Source organism: Leucoraja erinacea, unplaced genomic scaffold (assembly GCF_028641065.1).
Source record: "Leucoraja erinacea ecotype New England unplaced genomic scaffold, Leri_hhj_1 Leri_161S, whole genome shotgun sequence".
Classification (NCBI taxonomy): domain Eukaryota; kingdom Metazoa; phylum Chordata; class Chondrichthyes; order Rajiformes; family Rajidae; genus Leucoraja; species Leucoraja erinaceus.
Genome location: NW_026575913.1, coordinates 38,053 through 50,982, shown reverse-complemented (window position 1 = coordinate 50,982; position 12,930 = coordinate 38,053). Strand labels below are relative to the sequence as shown.

Here is a 12,930-nt window from a genome sequence, read left to right as displayed (position 1 = left end):
GATGGTGATGGCGGAAGGTTGCTTTTCGTGACTGGAGACCTGAACTAGTGCTGTGGTGCTGGGCCCTTTGCTGTTTGTCATCTATATCAATAATTTGTATGAGAACGTACATGGCATGAGATGTTTGCAGATGGTATTGTAGATAGCAAAGATAATTGTCAAAAATTGCAGTAGGGTCTTGATCGGTTGGAAAGGTGGACTGTGGAATGGTTGGTGGAATTTAATAGAGAGAGATGCGAGCTGTGATGTTTTGGGAGCACTAACGTGGGCAGAACCTGCACACTGAACGGCAGAGCTCTGGGCAGCGTGGGTGAGCAGAGGGATCTAGAAGTAACTATACATAATTCATAGCGAGATAAGGTGGTCAAAAAGGATTTTAGCTGTTGGCACCATGACCTTCATCAGTCTGACAATTCAATATAGAAGTGTGAGGTTATGTTGCAGTTGTATGAGACGTTGGTGGAGCAGCATTTAGAGTATTGTGTTCCGTTTTGAGCACAAGTTACAGGAAATATGTTGTCAAGCTGTAAAGGGTGCAGAGAAGATTTACGAGGATAAGACTATGACCCGAGGACCTGACGTATAGGGAGAAGATGAGCAGGCTACGACTCTATTCCTTTGATTGGAGGACGATGAGCTGTGATTTTTTCGAGGTGTACAAAATAATGAGAGGAATAGATCGGGTAGACGCAATTAATCTCCTGCCCAGGTTAGGGGAATAGGGAACCAGAGGAAAACGATTTAATGTGAGGGGGAAGGGGGGGGGGGGGGAGGGATGGAGGTGTAATATGAACCTGAGGGATGTCATTTTCACACAAAGTGCGGTAAGTGTGTGGAACAAGCAGCCGTTAAAATATCCTTACCGTTAGAACATTAATTACAATTTTCGCGATCAAATTCCACATCTAGAAACCTACTAATTTACATCACACGAATATCATATTTAAGAATCAATTTAGTTTGCGAAATAATTATTTTGGTCAAATTGCCATGACTATCTTTCTGACATGCGCATTAATTGTCTCATCTATATTATGCCCTGTGTTAACATTCTACCTGGAGACCCAGATACATTCCCTCCAAAATTTCTATTCATTCTTGTTCAAACTAATGGTATTTTTTAAATTTTCACAAATAAAATCGACTATCTGTTTTTGTTTTTGCTTTGGGAGGGTTTGTAGTTTGACAGCCACAGGGAGAAGAGATCTCCTGTGGCGTTCTGTACTGCATCTTCGTGAAGACAGGTCCCCTCAGTTTCGCCCGTCCACTGATATTGTTGGCAGTACACGATGAATTCATACACCATCATCCACACAGTTGCCTCCAAAGCCCACCTACCTTGTTGATATCCAAGCATATCTCGCCCGTAGTCATTGATAGGTTGATTCCAACATTAAAATGTCATATGTTTCGGACACAGATTATATTTTATACATCCCATATACAATCGTTAATGAGAAACATACGCCACTGTCCGCACATTCATGCATTTCAACATCCCACAACACCAGTTGAAGCAGGGTCTCGATCTGAAACGTCATCTATCCATGTTCTCCAGAAATATTGTCTGACCCGTTGAGTTACTCTAGCATTCTTTTGTCAGTTTGTGTAAACCAGCATTTGCAGTTCCTTATTTGTACATCCCACAACACCCGATGGAATCAAATGGCATTTGTGAGTCACCGTGTACTTCTGTCAATTAAGTTGTGATTCTCGATTCACTTCAAATCATATATGATCTCAGCTTTTGAAGTATTGAACGCGTGTGTAACAATTCTCCCAAATGGTCCATTGATAGAAATATTTTATTCAGAACTTTTCAAAGTACGTTACTTACAGAAATTGAATTGAAGGGATTTGTTAGAGGTACAGCGATTAGAACAATACAAAACTGCGATTAATCTTGTCGAATTTATTTTATTTTGACCTGAAAATCGATAATGTTTCACATAATTGGACAAAATGTCGGTAGAATGTAGGAAAGTAGGAATACCATCGCAAACATTCTCATTCAAGGTGAAATGGTCTAGTGTTGGAGGTGCCGAATGATATGTGAGGGACGTTGTCTGTCCGACTTTCCTTTGGGGGCTCATGTTGATGTGCTGCGTGAACAACAAGTTCACTCCAGGTGATTAAAATAAATGATTTATTTTAAACCGATGAATATACTTAGTGGACGCTTAACTATATGCTTCAATTCCTCTCTGAATTTACCCTGAGACACTGCATAAATAAAAGTATTTGTGCATGCACTTAAGCACCTCAGCATATATCCGGATTGTTCCGCAATGGTGAAAGGATCATTGTAATTTGCTTCTAGAAACTGAGTGTCGGTAAAATGTACAAACAGGTAACAAATGAAAAGCACCATCCATAAGAGTATAAAATTGCCTGAAATTGCCAACAATAATATGATTGACTTCCTCCGGTTATCAATTTCTGTATCTGTGTGATTGGTTCCTCGGAGAGCGCTCCTCACTCTATTAGCCCGTACGATATGCCTGATAGTCAGAGAATTAAGGAGCATGATCAAAACGAAAGGTGCAAATGGGCATAAAATGGTTTCCAACCATAAGAATGCGATCCACATTGGGGCGGTGTAGAAGCTTGACTTTACATAACAGGACCATGGCTGGCCATCAAGTATTTCCCGAGGATCATAAATAAAGAAGATGGGAATGTTTTCCAGCACGCTCACAAAACATACAATTGCAATGACCATTGACGCCATCTTCTCGGTGCAGTATTTTGTTCGCAGCGACTGGCAAATAATAGCTATAAGTCGGTCAAAGGTGAACGCCACAGTTAACCAGACCGAACAATCAATAGAAAAGAACAACAGCGCCAGATTAACGCTGCAAATAGGAGTATAATTGAGAAATGAATTTGGCCAATAGACATCTTTTATCTCATACAAAACCACTTCAAATATCAGAACCATTAGATCGGCAGTTGCCATGTAGACCAAGTAACGCGTGATGCATTTCGATAGACCGCAATTTCTGCGGCAGAGAATCACTATCGCCATCAGATTAGCTGCGAAAAGACAACAAAAGTATAATTACACAGGTTCTTCAAGGGTCAGTCGACAGAGATATCTCCAATCTTATGATTTACCTTTCACTATATTACATGGCAAGAGTGGATAGCCGACGGCGGTGTTTTTATTCACTGGGTTTTACGTTGTCAATCATATTATTACGCTGCAATTCACAGTGTAGAAAGTCGGCATTTGTAGATAGTAAGCAGCTATTTAGAACCGAAAAGTGACCGGTTATACCTATTAACTGTCATTTCAATTCTCCTTTACTTCCTCCCTCTTAGATGTATTTTTCGATTCCTAAGCCAGTGGAACTCAAAGATTCACAGGTGTACAAAACAATTTGCAGAATAATGTGTCTTGAGTGACCTGCATCCAAGGCAGAAATTATGTCAGGGTGAAAATAGTCTTCACCTGTAAACTACAACATACCCAATAATGACGCTGCCCTGTACCTTGTCCACCAGTGGATGTGTTATATCTGGACATTCAGAAGGCTTTCGACAAGGTTCCACATAAGAGATTAGAATGCAAACTTAAACCACACGGTATTGGGGGTTCAGTATTGATGTGGATAGAGAACTGGCTGGCAGACAGGAAGCAAAGAGTAGGAGTAAACGGGTCATTTTCAAAATGGCAGGCAGTGACTAGTGGGGTACCGCAAGGCTCAGTGATGGGACCCCAGCTATTTACAATATATATTAATGATTGGGAAGAGGGAATTTAATGCAACATCTCCAAGTTTGCGGATGACACAAAGCTGGGGGGAATGTAAGCTGTGAGGAGGATGCTAGGAGGCTTCAAGGTGACTTGGATAGGTTGGGTGAGTGGGAAAATGCATGGCAGATGCAATATAATGTGGATAATTGTGAGGTTATCCACTTTGGTGGCAAGAACAGGAAAGTAGACTATTATCTGAATGGTGGCCGATTAGGAAAAGGGGAGATGCAACGAGACCTGGGTGTCATGGTACACCAGTCATTGAAATTAGGCATGCAGGTGCAGCAGGCAGTGAAGAAAGCGAATGGTATGTTAGCATTCATAGCAAAATGATTTGGTATAGGAGCAGGGAGGTTCTACTGCAGTTGTACAGGGCCTTGGTGAGACCACACCTGGCGTATTGCGTACAGTTTTGGTCTCCTAATCTGAGAAAAGACATTCTTGCCATAGAGGAAGTACATAGAAAGTTCGCCAGACTGATTCCTGGGATGTCAGGACTTTCATATGAAGAACGACTGGATAGACTCGGCTTGTACTCGCTAGAATTTAGAAGTTTGAGGGGTGATCAAATGGAAACACACCAAACTCTTAAGGGGTTGGACAGACTAGATGCAGGAAGATTGTTCCCAATGTTCCCAAGGAAGTCCAGAACAAGGGTCGCAGTTTAAGGATAAGGGGGAAGTGTTTTAGGACCGAGATGAGAAAAAAATTTTCACACAGAGAGTGGAGAATCTGTGGAATTATCTGCCACAAAAGGTAGTTGAGGCCAGCTCATTGGCTATATTTAAGAGGGAATTAGATGTGGCTCTTGTGGTAAAGGGGTCAGGGGGTATGGAGAGAAGGCAGGTACAGGATACTGAGTTGGATGATCAGCCATGATCATATGGAATGGCGGTGCAGACTCAAAGGGCCGAATGTCCTACTCCTGCACCTATTTTCTATGTTTCTATGTTTGTCCTATTCTGTTGATCTCAGACTTAACTTAGGGACATTTTATTTCTCAAAACGTGTGATACCATGTAAAACGAACGGCTAGTTAGCTCAACATATTGCCGGCCTCACCTCCTACAGCTACTTTCAGGCTTGCTCGCGTGCTATTAGCCAGCAGAGTTACAAAGTGGAAGCAGTAAACAGCGTCGTTTTGACAAGGGAAAGCAATCAGACCACTTCAACTTCAACTTCGAAATAAGAAATATTGAACTTAAATTACTATTAAAGCACAAAGCTATAACACCAGGATAAGCGTTTAAGCGATATGAAATCCAAGCCCAATTCCATAGTAATATTTAAACTGTTTGTAAGCACTTATATTGAAGGACATAAACTAACTCCATATTAAGTAATAAGCAATGTCTACATATTAACACGCACACAACATCTAAGCTTGTAGATTCTAGTATATAATCGGGATATCAAATGGGCACGTCACTTCACTGGTGTTTCGCTGAGTTCGGACCCCGACATGTCGGGAATGTTGAACAGTTAGTTCTAGCGTGCCAGTACGCCCCAGTCATAACATGCGCTCGCCGCCTATGCTACAAGTGTGCACTACTAAGCAGCTAACTATGCTAAATCTACTTAGTAACGGAAACTACAGAATATTATTTCAGCACTCAAACAGTTGCTAAGCACTCGCATCCTTTCAAACACTTATCCTAACCCTCCGGCAAATAATCGTCGGGGTGGAAGATTGCAACCTTCACGTGGTCCGCCCTCTGTCGCCGAATGCAATCAACCTGGTGTGCACAATCAAATAAGATCAAATAGAACAAGTTGTCCCACAACTTTAGGCTGTGTACACCATACGCAATAAGAAGAAACAATCTGTTTAAGAAGCAACTGCAGATGCTGGAGAATCGAAGGTACACAAAAAAGCTGGAGAAACTCAGCGGGTGCAGCAGCATCTATGGAGCGAAGGAAATAGGTAACGTTTCGGCCGAAACCCTTCTTCAGACTGATCGGGGGCGGGGGTGGGCGGGAACAAGAAAGGAAAAAGGAGGAGGAGCCCGAAGGCTGGGGGATGGGAGGAGACAGCAGGGGGACTGAGGAAGGGGAGGAGACAGCAAGGACTAACAAAATGGGGAGAATTCGATGTTCATGCCCCCAGGATGCAGACTCCCCAAACGGAATATGAGGTGCTGTTCCTCCAATTTCCGGTGCTGCTCGCTGGGGCCATGGAGGAGACCCAGGACAGAGAGGTCGGAGACGGAGTGGGAGGGGGAGTTGAAGTGCTGAGCCACCGGGAGGTCAGCTTGGTTATTGCGGACCGAGCGAAGGTGTTCGGCGAAACGATCGCCCAACCTCCGCTTGGTCTCACCGATATAGTATCTCACCGATATGTTCGGCGATCGTTTCGCCGAACACCTTCGCTCGGTCCGCAATAACCAAGCTGACCTCCCGGTGGCTCAGCACTTCAACTCCCCCTCCCACTCCATCTCCGACCTCCATGTCCTGGGTCTCCTCCATGCCCACAGTGAGCAGCACCGGAAATTGGAGGAACAGCACCTCATATTCCGTTTGGGGCAAAGATCTTATAGCAAAGCAAGATGGATTACTCTCACGCAAACGTGAGGTACGCTCATGGGCGGATTCATGGGTGATTATAGGACACATTTTAGCAACCTGACTCCGCCATCTTGTTCCGCTTTCTTGCTCCCGCCTTCCCGGCCAAAAGATTGGATCCGCAGCGAGGAGAAAGAGTGCGGGCCCGGGGCAGCGGGGAGAGAGAGTGCGGGGCAGCGGGGAGAGAGAGTGCGGGGCAGCGGGGAGAGAGAGTGCGGGGCAGCGGGGAGAGAGAGAGCGGGGCAGCGGGGAGAGAGAGTGCGGGGCCCGGGGCAGCGGGGAGAGAGAGTGCGGGGCAGCGGGGAGAGAGAGTGCGGGGCCCGGGGCAGCGGGGAGAGAGAGTGCGGGGCGCGGGGCAGCGGGGAGAGAGAGTGCGGGGCAGCGGGGAGAAGGAGTGCGGGGTCCGGGGCAGCGAGGAGAGGGGCATAGGAGGGGGGACATTGTAGTAAGGGGGCAGGCGAGAGAGTGCCGGGGGGGATAAGGCCTAGTGTGTGTGAAGTTGCAGGGAGGTTTACAATGTTTCTTATTTACAATGTTTCTTATTTAATGTCCCTTGTCTAGTCTGAAATAAAGTTCATTATTGGATTAGAAGAAATATAATTGTGTGTGTTATATACATTTATATAATTTTCATGTATGTGTGTTTATAAACATTTTATTCTTTAACAAGAATCAACAGAATTATGAACTAACAGAATTATGAATCTAACCCTATATCACGCACAAAAAGTCCCCCCCTGTCAATCACCCTGCGAGTCGGGTCGGTTCCGGTTACTACAAAATCAACTCAAACACTGCTTGTGAGCCATTTAAAAAGAAATGATTTAAAAAACATTAAAAAAGACAATTACCAGAATCAAATTTTATTCTTGACAAGAAGTTTGAACTGACAGATTTATGAATCTGACCCACACAAACTGTTGCCCCGCAACATTGATTACAGTGCGAGTCGGGTCGGGTTAGGTAGGCTCAGGTTGCTAAAATGGGCGTGGAAAAATGCCCATGATCCCCTCCATAGCGTACTACACGTCAGTCCATTGCATTTAGCAGTAGTAGTCTGTCTTGCTTTCCTATAGGATCTTTGGTTTGGGGAGTCTGCATCCTGGGGGCATGAACATCGAATTCTCCCACTTTTGTTAGTCCTTGCTGTCTCCTCCCATCCCCCAGCCTTCGGGCTCCTCCTCCTTTTTCCTCTCTTGTCCCCGCCCACCCCCGCCCCCGATCAGTCTGAAGAAGGGTTTCGGCCTGAAACGTTACCTATTTCCTTCGCTCCATAGATGCTGCTGCACCCGCTGAGTTTCTCCAGCTTTTTTGTGTACCTAAGAAGAAACAATCGTCGCGCCACAAATATCAAGCCTAAATATAAAACCGGGATACACCTATATAACCATATAACCATATAACAATTACAGCACGGAAACAGGCCATCTCGGCCCTACAAGTCCATGCCGAACAAATTTTTTTCCCCTTAGTCCCACCTGCCTGCACTCGTACCATAACCCTCCATTCCCTTCTCATCCATATGCCTATCCAATTTATTTTTAAATGATACCAATGAACCTGCCTCCACCACTTCCACTGGGAGCTCATTCCACACCGCCACCACTCTCTGCGTAAAGAAGTTCCCCCTCATATTACCCCTAAACTTCTGTCCCTTAATTCTGAAGTCATGTCCCCTTGTTTGAATCTTCCCTATTCTCAAAGGGAAAAGCTTGTCCACATCAACTCTGTCTATCCCTCTCATCATTTTAAAGACCTCTATCAGGTCCCCCCTTAACCTTCTGCGCTCCAGAGAATAAAGACCTAACTTATTCAACCTATCTCTGTAACTTAGTTGTTGAAACCCAGGCAACATTCTAGTAAATCTCCTCTGTACTCTCTCTATTTTGTTGACATCCTTCCTATAATTTGGCGACCAAAATTGTACCCCATACTCCAGATTTGGTCTCACCAATGCCTTGTACAATTTTAACATTACATCCCAGCTTCTATACTCAATGCTCTGATTTATAAAGGCTAGCATACCAAAAGCTTTCTTTACCACCCTATCTATATGAGATTCCACCTTCAAGGAACTATGCACGGTTATACCCAGATCCCTCTGTTCAACTGTATTCTTCAATTCCCTACCATTTACCATGTACGTCCTATTTTGATTTGTCCTGCCAAGGTGTAGCACCTCACATTTATCAGCATTAAACTCCATCTGCCATCTTTCAGCCCATTTTTCCAAATGGCCTAAATCACTCTGTAGACTTTGGAAATCCTCTTCATTATCCACAACACCCCCTATCTTAGTATCATCTGCATACTTACTAATCCAATTTACCACACCTTCATCCAGATCATTGATGTACATGACAAACAACAAAGGACCCAACACAGATCCCTGAGGCACCCCACTAGTCACCTGCCTCCAACCCGATAAACAGCCATCCACCATTACCCTCTGGCTTCTCCCATTCAGCCACTGTTGAATCCATCTTGCTATTCCTGCATTTATACCCAACAGTTGAACCTTCTTAACCAACCTTCCATGAGGAACCTTGTCAAAGGCCTTACTAAAGTCCATATAGACAACATCCACTGCTTTACCCTCGTCAATTTCCCTAGTAACCTCTTCAAAAAATTTAAGAAGATTAGTCAAACATGACCTTCCAGGCACAAATCCATGTTGACTGTTCCTAATCAGACCCTGTTTATCTAGATGCTTATATATATTGTCTCTAAGTATCTTTTCCATTAATTTGCCCACCACTGGAGTCAAACTAACAGGTCTATAATTGCTAGGTTTACTCTTAGAACCCTTTTTAAACAATGGAACAACATGCGCAGTACGCCAATCCTCGGGGACTATTCCCGTTTCTAATGACATTTGAAATATTTCTGTCATAGCCCCGGCTATTTCTACACTAACTTCCCTCAATGTCCTAGGGAATATCCTGTCAGGACCTGGAGACTTATCCACTTTTATATTTTTCAAAAGTGTCAGTACTTCTTTTACTTTGAACCTCATAGTATCCATAGCTACTCTACTAGTTTCCCTTACCTCACATAATTCAATATCCTTCTCCTTGGTGAATACCGAAGAAAAAAAAAATTGTTCAATATCTCCCCCATCTCTTTTGGCTCTGCAGATAGCTGTCCACTCTGTCTCTCCAATGGACCAATTTTATCCCTCGTTATCCTTTTGCTATTAATATAGCTGTAGAAACCCTTTGGATTGACTTTCACCTTACTTGCCAAAGCAACCTCATATCTTCTTTTAGCTTTTCTAATTTCTTTCTTAAGATTCTTTTTACATTCCTCATACTCCTCAAGCACCTCATTTACTTCATGCTGCCTATAATTATTGTAGATCTCCCTCTTTTTCCGAACAAGATGTCCAATTTCCCTTGAAAACCAGGGCTCTTTCCAATTTTTACTGTTTCCTTTCAACCGAACAGGAACATAAAGATTCTGTACTCCTAAAATTTCCCCTTTAAATGTCCTCCATTTCTCTTCTACATCTTTCCCATAAAACAAAATGTCCCAGTTCACTCCTTTTAAATCATCTCGCATCGCATCAAAGTTAGCCTTTCTCCAATCAAAAATCTCAACCCTAGGTCCAGTTCTGACCCTCTCCATAATTATCTTGAAACTAATGGTATTGTGATCACTGGACCCGAAGTGCTCCCCAACGCATACCTCCGCCACCTGTCCCATCTCATTTCCTAACAGGAGGTCCAGCACTGCCCCTCCTCTAGTAGGTACCTCTATGTATTGCTGCAAAAAACTATCCTGCACACATTTTACAAACTCCAACCCATCCAGCCCATTTACAGAATGTGTTTCCCAGTCTATGTGTGGAAAGTTGAAATCTCCCACAATCACTACCTTGTGCTTACTACTAATATCTGCTATCTCCTTACATATTTGCTCTTCCAATTCTCGTTCCCCGTTTGGCGGTCTATAATACACCCCTATAAGAGTTGCTACACCTTTCCCACTTCTCAATTCCACCCAAATAGCCTCCCTAGATGAGCCCTCCAATCTATCCTGCCAAAGCACTGCTGTAATATCTTCCCTGACTAGCAATGCAACACCTCCACCTCTTGCCCCTCCAATTCTATCACACCTGAAGCAGCGAAATCCTGGAATATTTAGTTTCCAATCACAGCCCTCCTGCAACCACGTTTCACTGATCGCCACAACATCATACTTCCAGGTGTCTATCCAGACTCTAAGCTCATCAACCTTTCTTACAATGCTCCTAGCATTAAAATATGCACATTTAAGAAAACCCCCGTCTCTTATTCTCTGTTTATTTCCTTTTTTTTCTTTCTCCTCTTGCGTCCGAGTGCTTCCCATTTCTGTTTCCTGCCTCCCATTCTGTCTACTACCTTTCGCTATTTGAGTCCCTCGCCCCAACCATTCTAGTTTAAAGTCTCCCCAGCTGCCTTTGCAAATTTCCCCGCTAGGATATTGGTCCCCCTCGGGTTCAAGTGCAACCCATCCTTTCTGTACAGGTCCCACCTTCCCCAAAAGAAGTCCCAATGATCCAGGAACTTGAATCCCTGCCCTCTGCACCAGTCTTTCAGCCACGCATTTATCCTCCACCTCGCTCCATTCCTACTCTCACTGTCACGTGGCACAGGCAGTAATCCTGATATGGTTACCTTTTTGGTCCTTTTTCTTAACTCTCCTCCCAACTCCCTAAATCCTCCCTTCAGGACCTCTTCCCTTTTTTTCCTATGTCATTGGTACCTATATGTACCACGACCTCAGGCTCCTCTCCCTCTGATTTAAGGATATCTTGGATGCGTTGAGACACGTCCGAGACCTTGGCACCAGGGAGGCAGACCACCATCCTGGTCTCCCGACTGCGTCCACAGAATCGCCTATCCGACCCCCTAACAATAGAGTCCCCAATTACTATGGCCCTCTTTTTTTCCCTAGCTTTTGGAGCAACAGGGCCGGTCTCTGTGCTGGAGGCCCGTCCGCTGTCACTATCCCCGGGTAGGCTGTCACCCCCATCCGTACTCAAACAGGAGTACTTATTTGCGAGGTGTACCGACATTGGAGTACTCACTCGTTCCTGCCTCTGCCCCTTGCCCTTCCTTAACGTGACCCACATGTCTCTCTCCCGTGGTTTTGGAGTGACCACCTCTCTATAACTCCCCTCTATGACCTCCTCACTCTCCCTGATCAGAGCGAGGTCATCGAGCTGCTGCTCCAGGATCCTAATACGGTCCCTTAGGAGCCCCATGTCGCTGCACCTGGAGCAGATGTGGATGTCTGGAGGGCCATCCGACACCATGACCTCCCACATCTGACATCCAGAACAGTATGCTGCTCTGACTGTCATTCTCCCGCCTTACCCTGGATCTGATACCAGTATAATACAATAGAAACTGCTGGGAGAAATCAGCAGGTATCTGACTCACAACAGCTGCTCCCTCGTGACCTTTAAACTGCACCTTTATTATATAAACAAAAAGCACTGTACCTTTAGCCCACTGTACCCTTGGCTCACTGTACCTTTACTAAAGAACTGCACCTTTAACCCACTGTACCTTAACTAAAGCACTGCCCCTTTAACCAGAAAGCACAAATGCTAACCTGATGTTGCACCCAATCAGCTGCTTCCTCTAGTCTGCTTCCACCAATCAGCGACTTCCACCAGAACCCTCACTATGGAGTGTGGAACGTTACGGATTTCGGTAAAACTGTTCACCAACGGTCCTGGGCCTCTGTGAAAACAAGCCCCGCGCCCGATTTATATACTCACCGCCCTGACCCTCCTCCACTGCACCAACGGTCCTGGGCCTCTGTGAAAACAAGCACCAGCACGGAATGCACTTGTAAAGAAATACACTTACCGCGTGTTATACATATCATTTCTGCCTCAAATGCCACTGTTTCTTCTCCACCAAATCCACCTCCTGCCTTGCTCTGCTGCCTCTGACATTCCCTTTACGGCCTGAAACATAGTCTGTCCGCGAATTCCCAGCTCTCCAAATGGCGACAGGATCGACCGGGCTATGAAATCCCTACAACCCGCCCCGACCAGATATACTCTTGCTTTCCATCCTCGCTGTTCAACTTCTGCCACCAAATCTACATCTCTAAGCTTTTTCCTTTCATAAGCCACATTAACTTTATCCCGAGTACTACCAGTTCTATAAAAACACTATCCGCTAACTAATGGAACACAATATAAACATATTACAGTCTTAACAAGCGGACTAATCTGATCATAGAGGGAGAGGTTTTGATCAGTTACCTTGTGGTCGGAAAATACCGCGTAATCCCAAGTAGAAGAGGCCGAAAACTGTGATCACCAGGTGCACGAACCGCTTCTTCCCAACAAACATCAAGTCCCTGAACAGACTATACAACATTAACCACTACCTCGGCAAGAAAGATCTTCTCTTGACTTCGATTTTGTTTGCACTTTTGAAACATAGAAACATAGAAAACAGGTGCAATGGGAGGCCATTCGGCCCTTCGAGCCAGCACCGCAATTCATTGATCGTCCCCAATCAATAACCCGTGCCTGTCTTCTCCCCATATCCCTTGATTCCACAAGTCATTAGAGCTCCATCTAACTCTCTCTGAAATCCATC

The 12,930-nt window shown here is 44.7% G+C and overlaps 1 protein-coding gene across 1 annotated transcript; it reads right to left on the bottom strand.

Annotated features, from left to right (window-relative positions):
* Window positions 1–1,275: 1,275 nt before the first annotated feature.
* On the bottom strand, window positions 1,276–12,628 carry LOC129716035 (probable G-protein coupled receptor 139). The gene is made up of 3 exons (XM_055665913.1): window positions 12,588–12,628; window positions 12,093–12,132; window positions 1,276–3,036 (listed from the first exon to the last, which is right to left on the bottom strand). The coding sequence occupies exon 3, from the start codon at window positions 3,026–3,028 to the stop codon at window positions 2,147–2,149; it is 882 nt and encodes a 293-aa protein (XP_055521888.1). The 5' UTR covers window positions 3,029–3,036; window positions 12,093–12,132; window positions 12,588–12,628; the 3' UTR covers window positions 1,276–2,146.
* Between the last annotated feature and the right edge of the window lie 302 nt (window positions 12,629–12,930).

What these genes read in the sequence shown, in the direction of transcription:
- LOC129716035 (XM_055665913.1), bottom strand. Translation starts at nt 3,028, where the DNA reads ATGGCGATAGTGATTCTCTGCCGCAGAAATTGCGGTCTATCGAAATGC.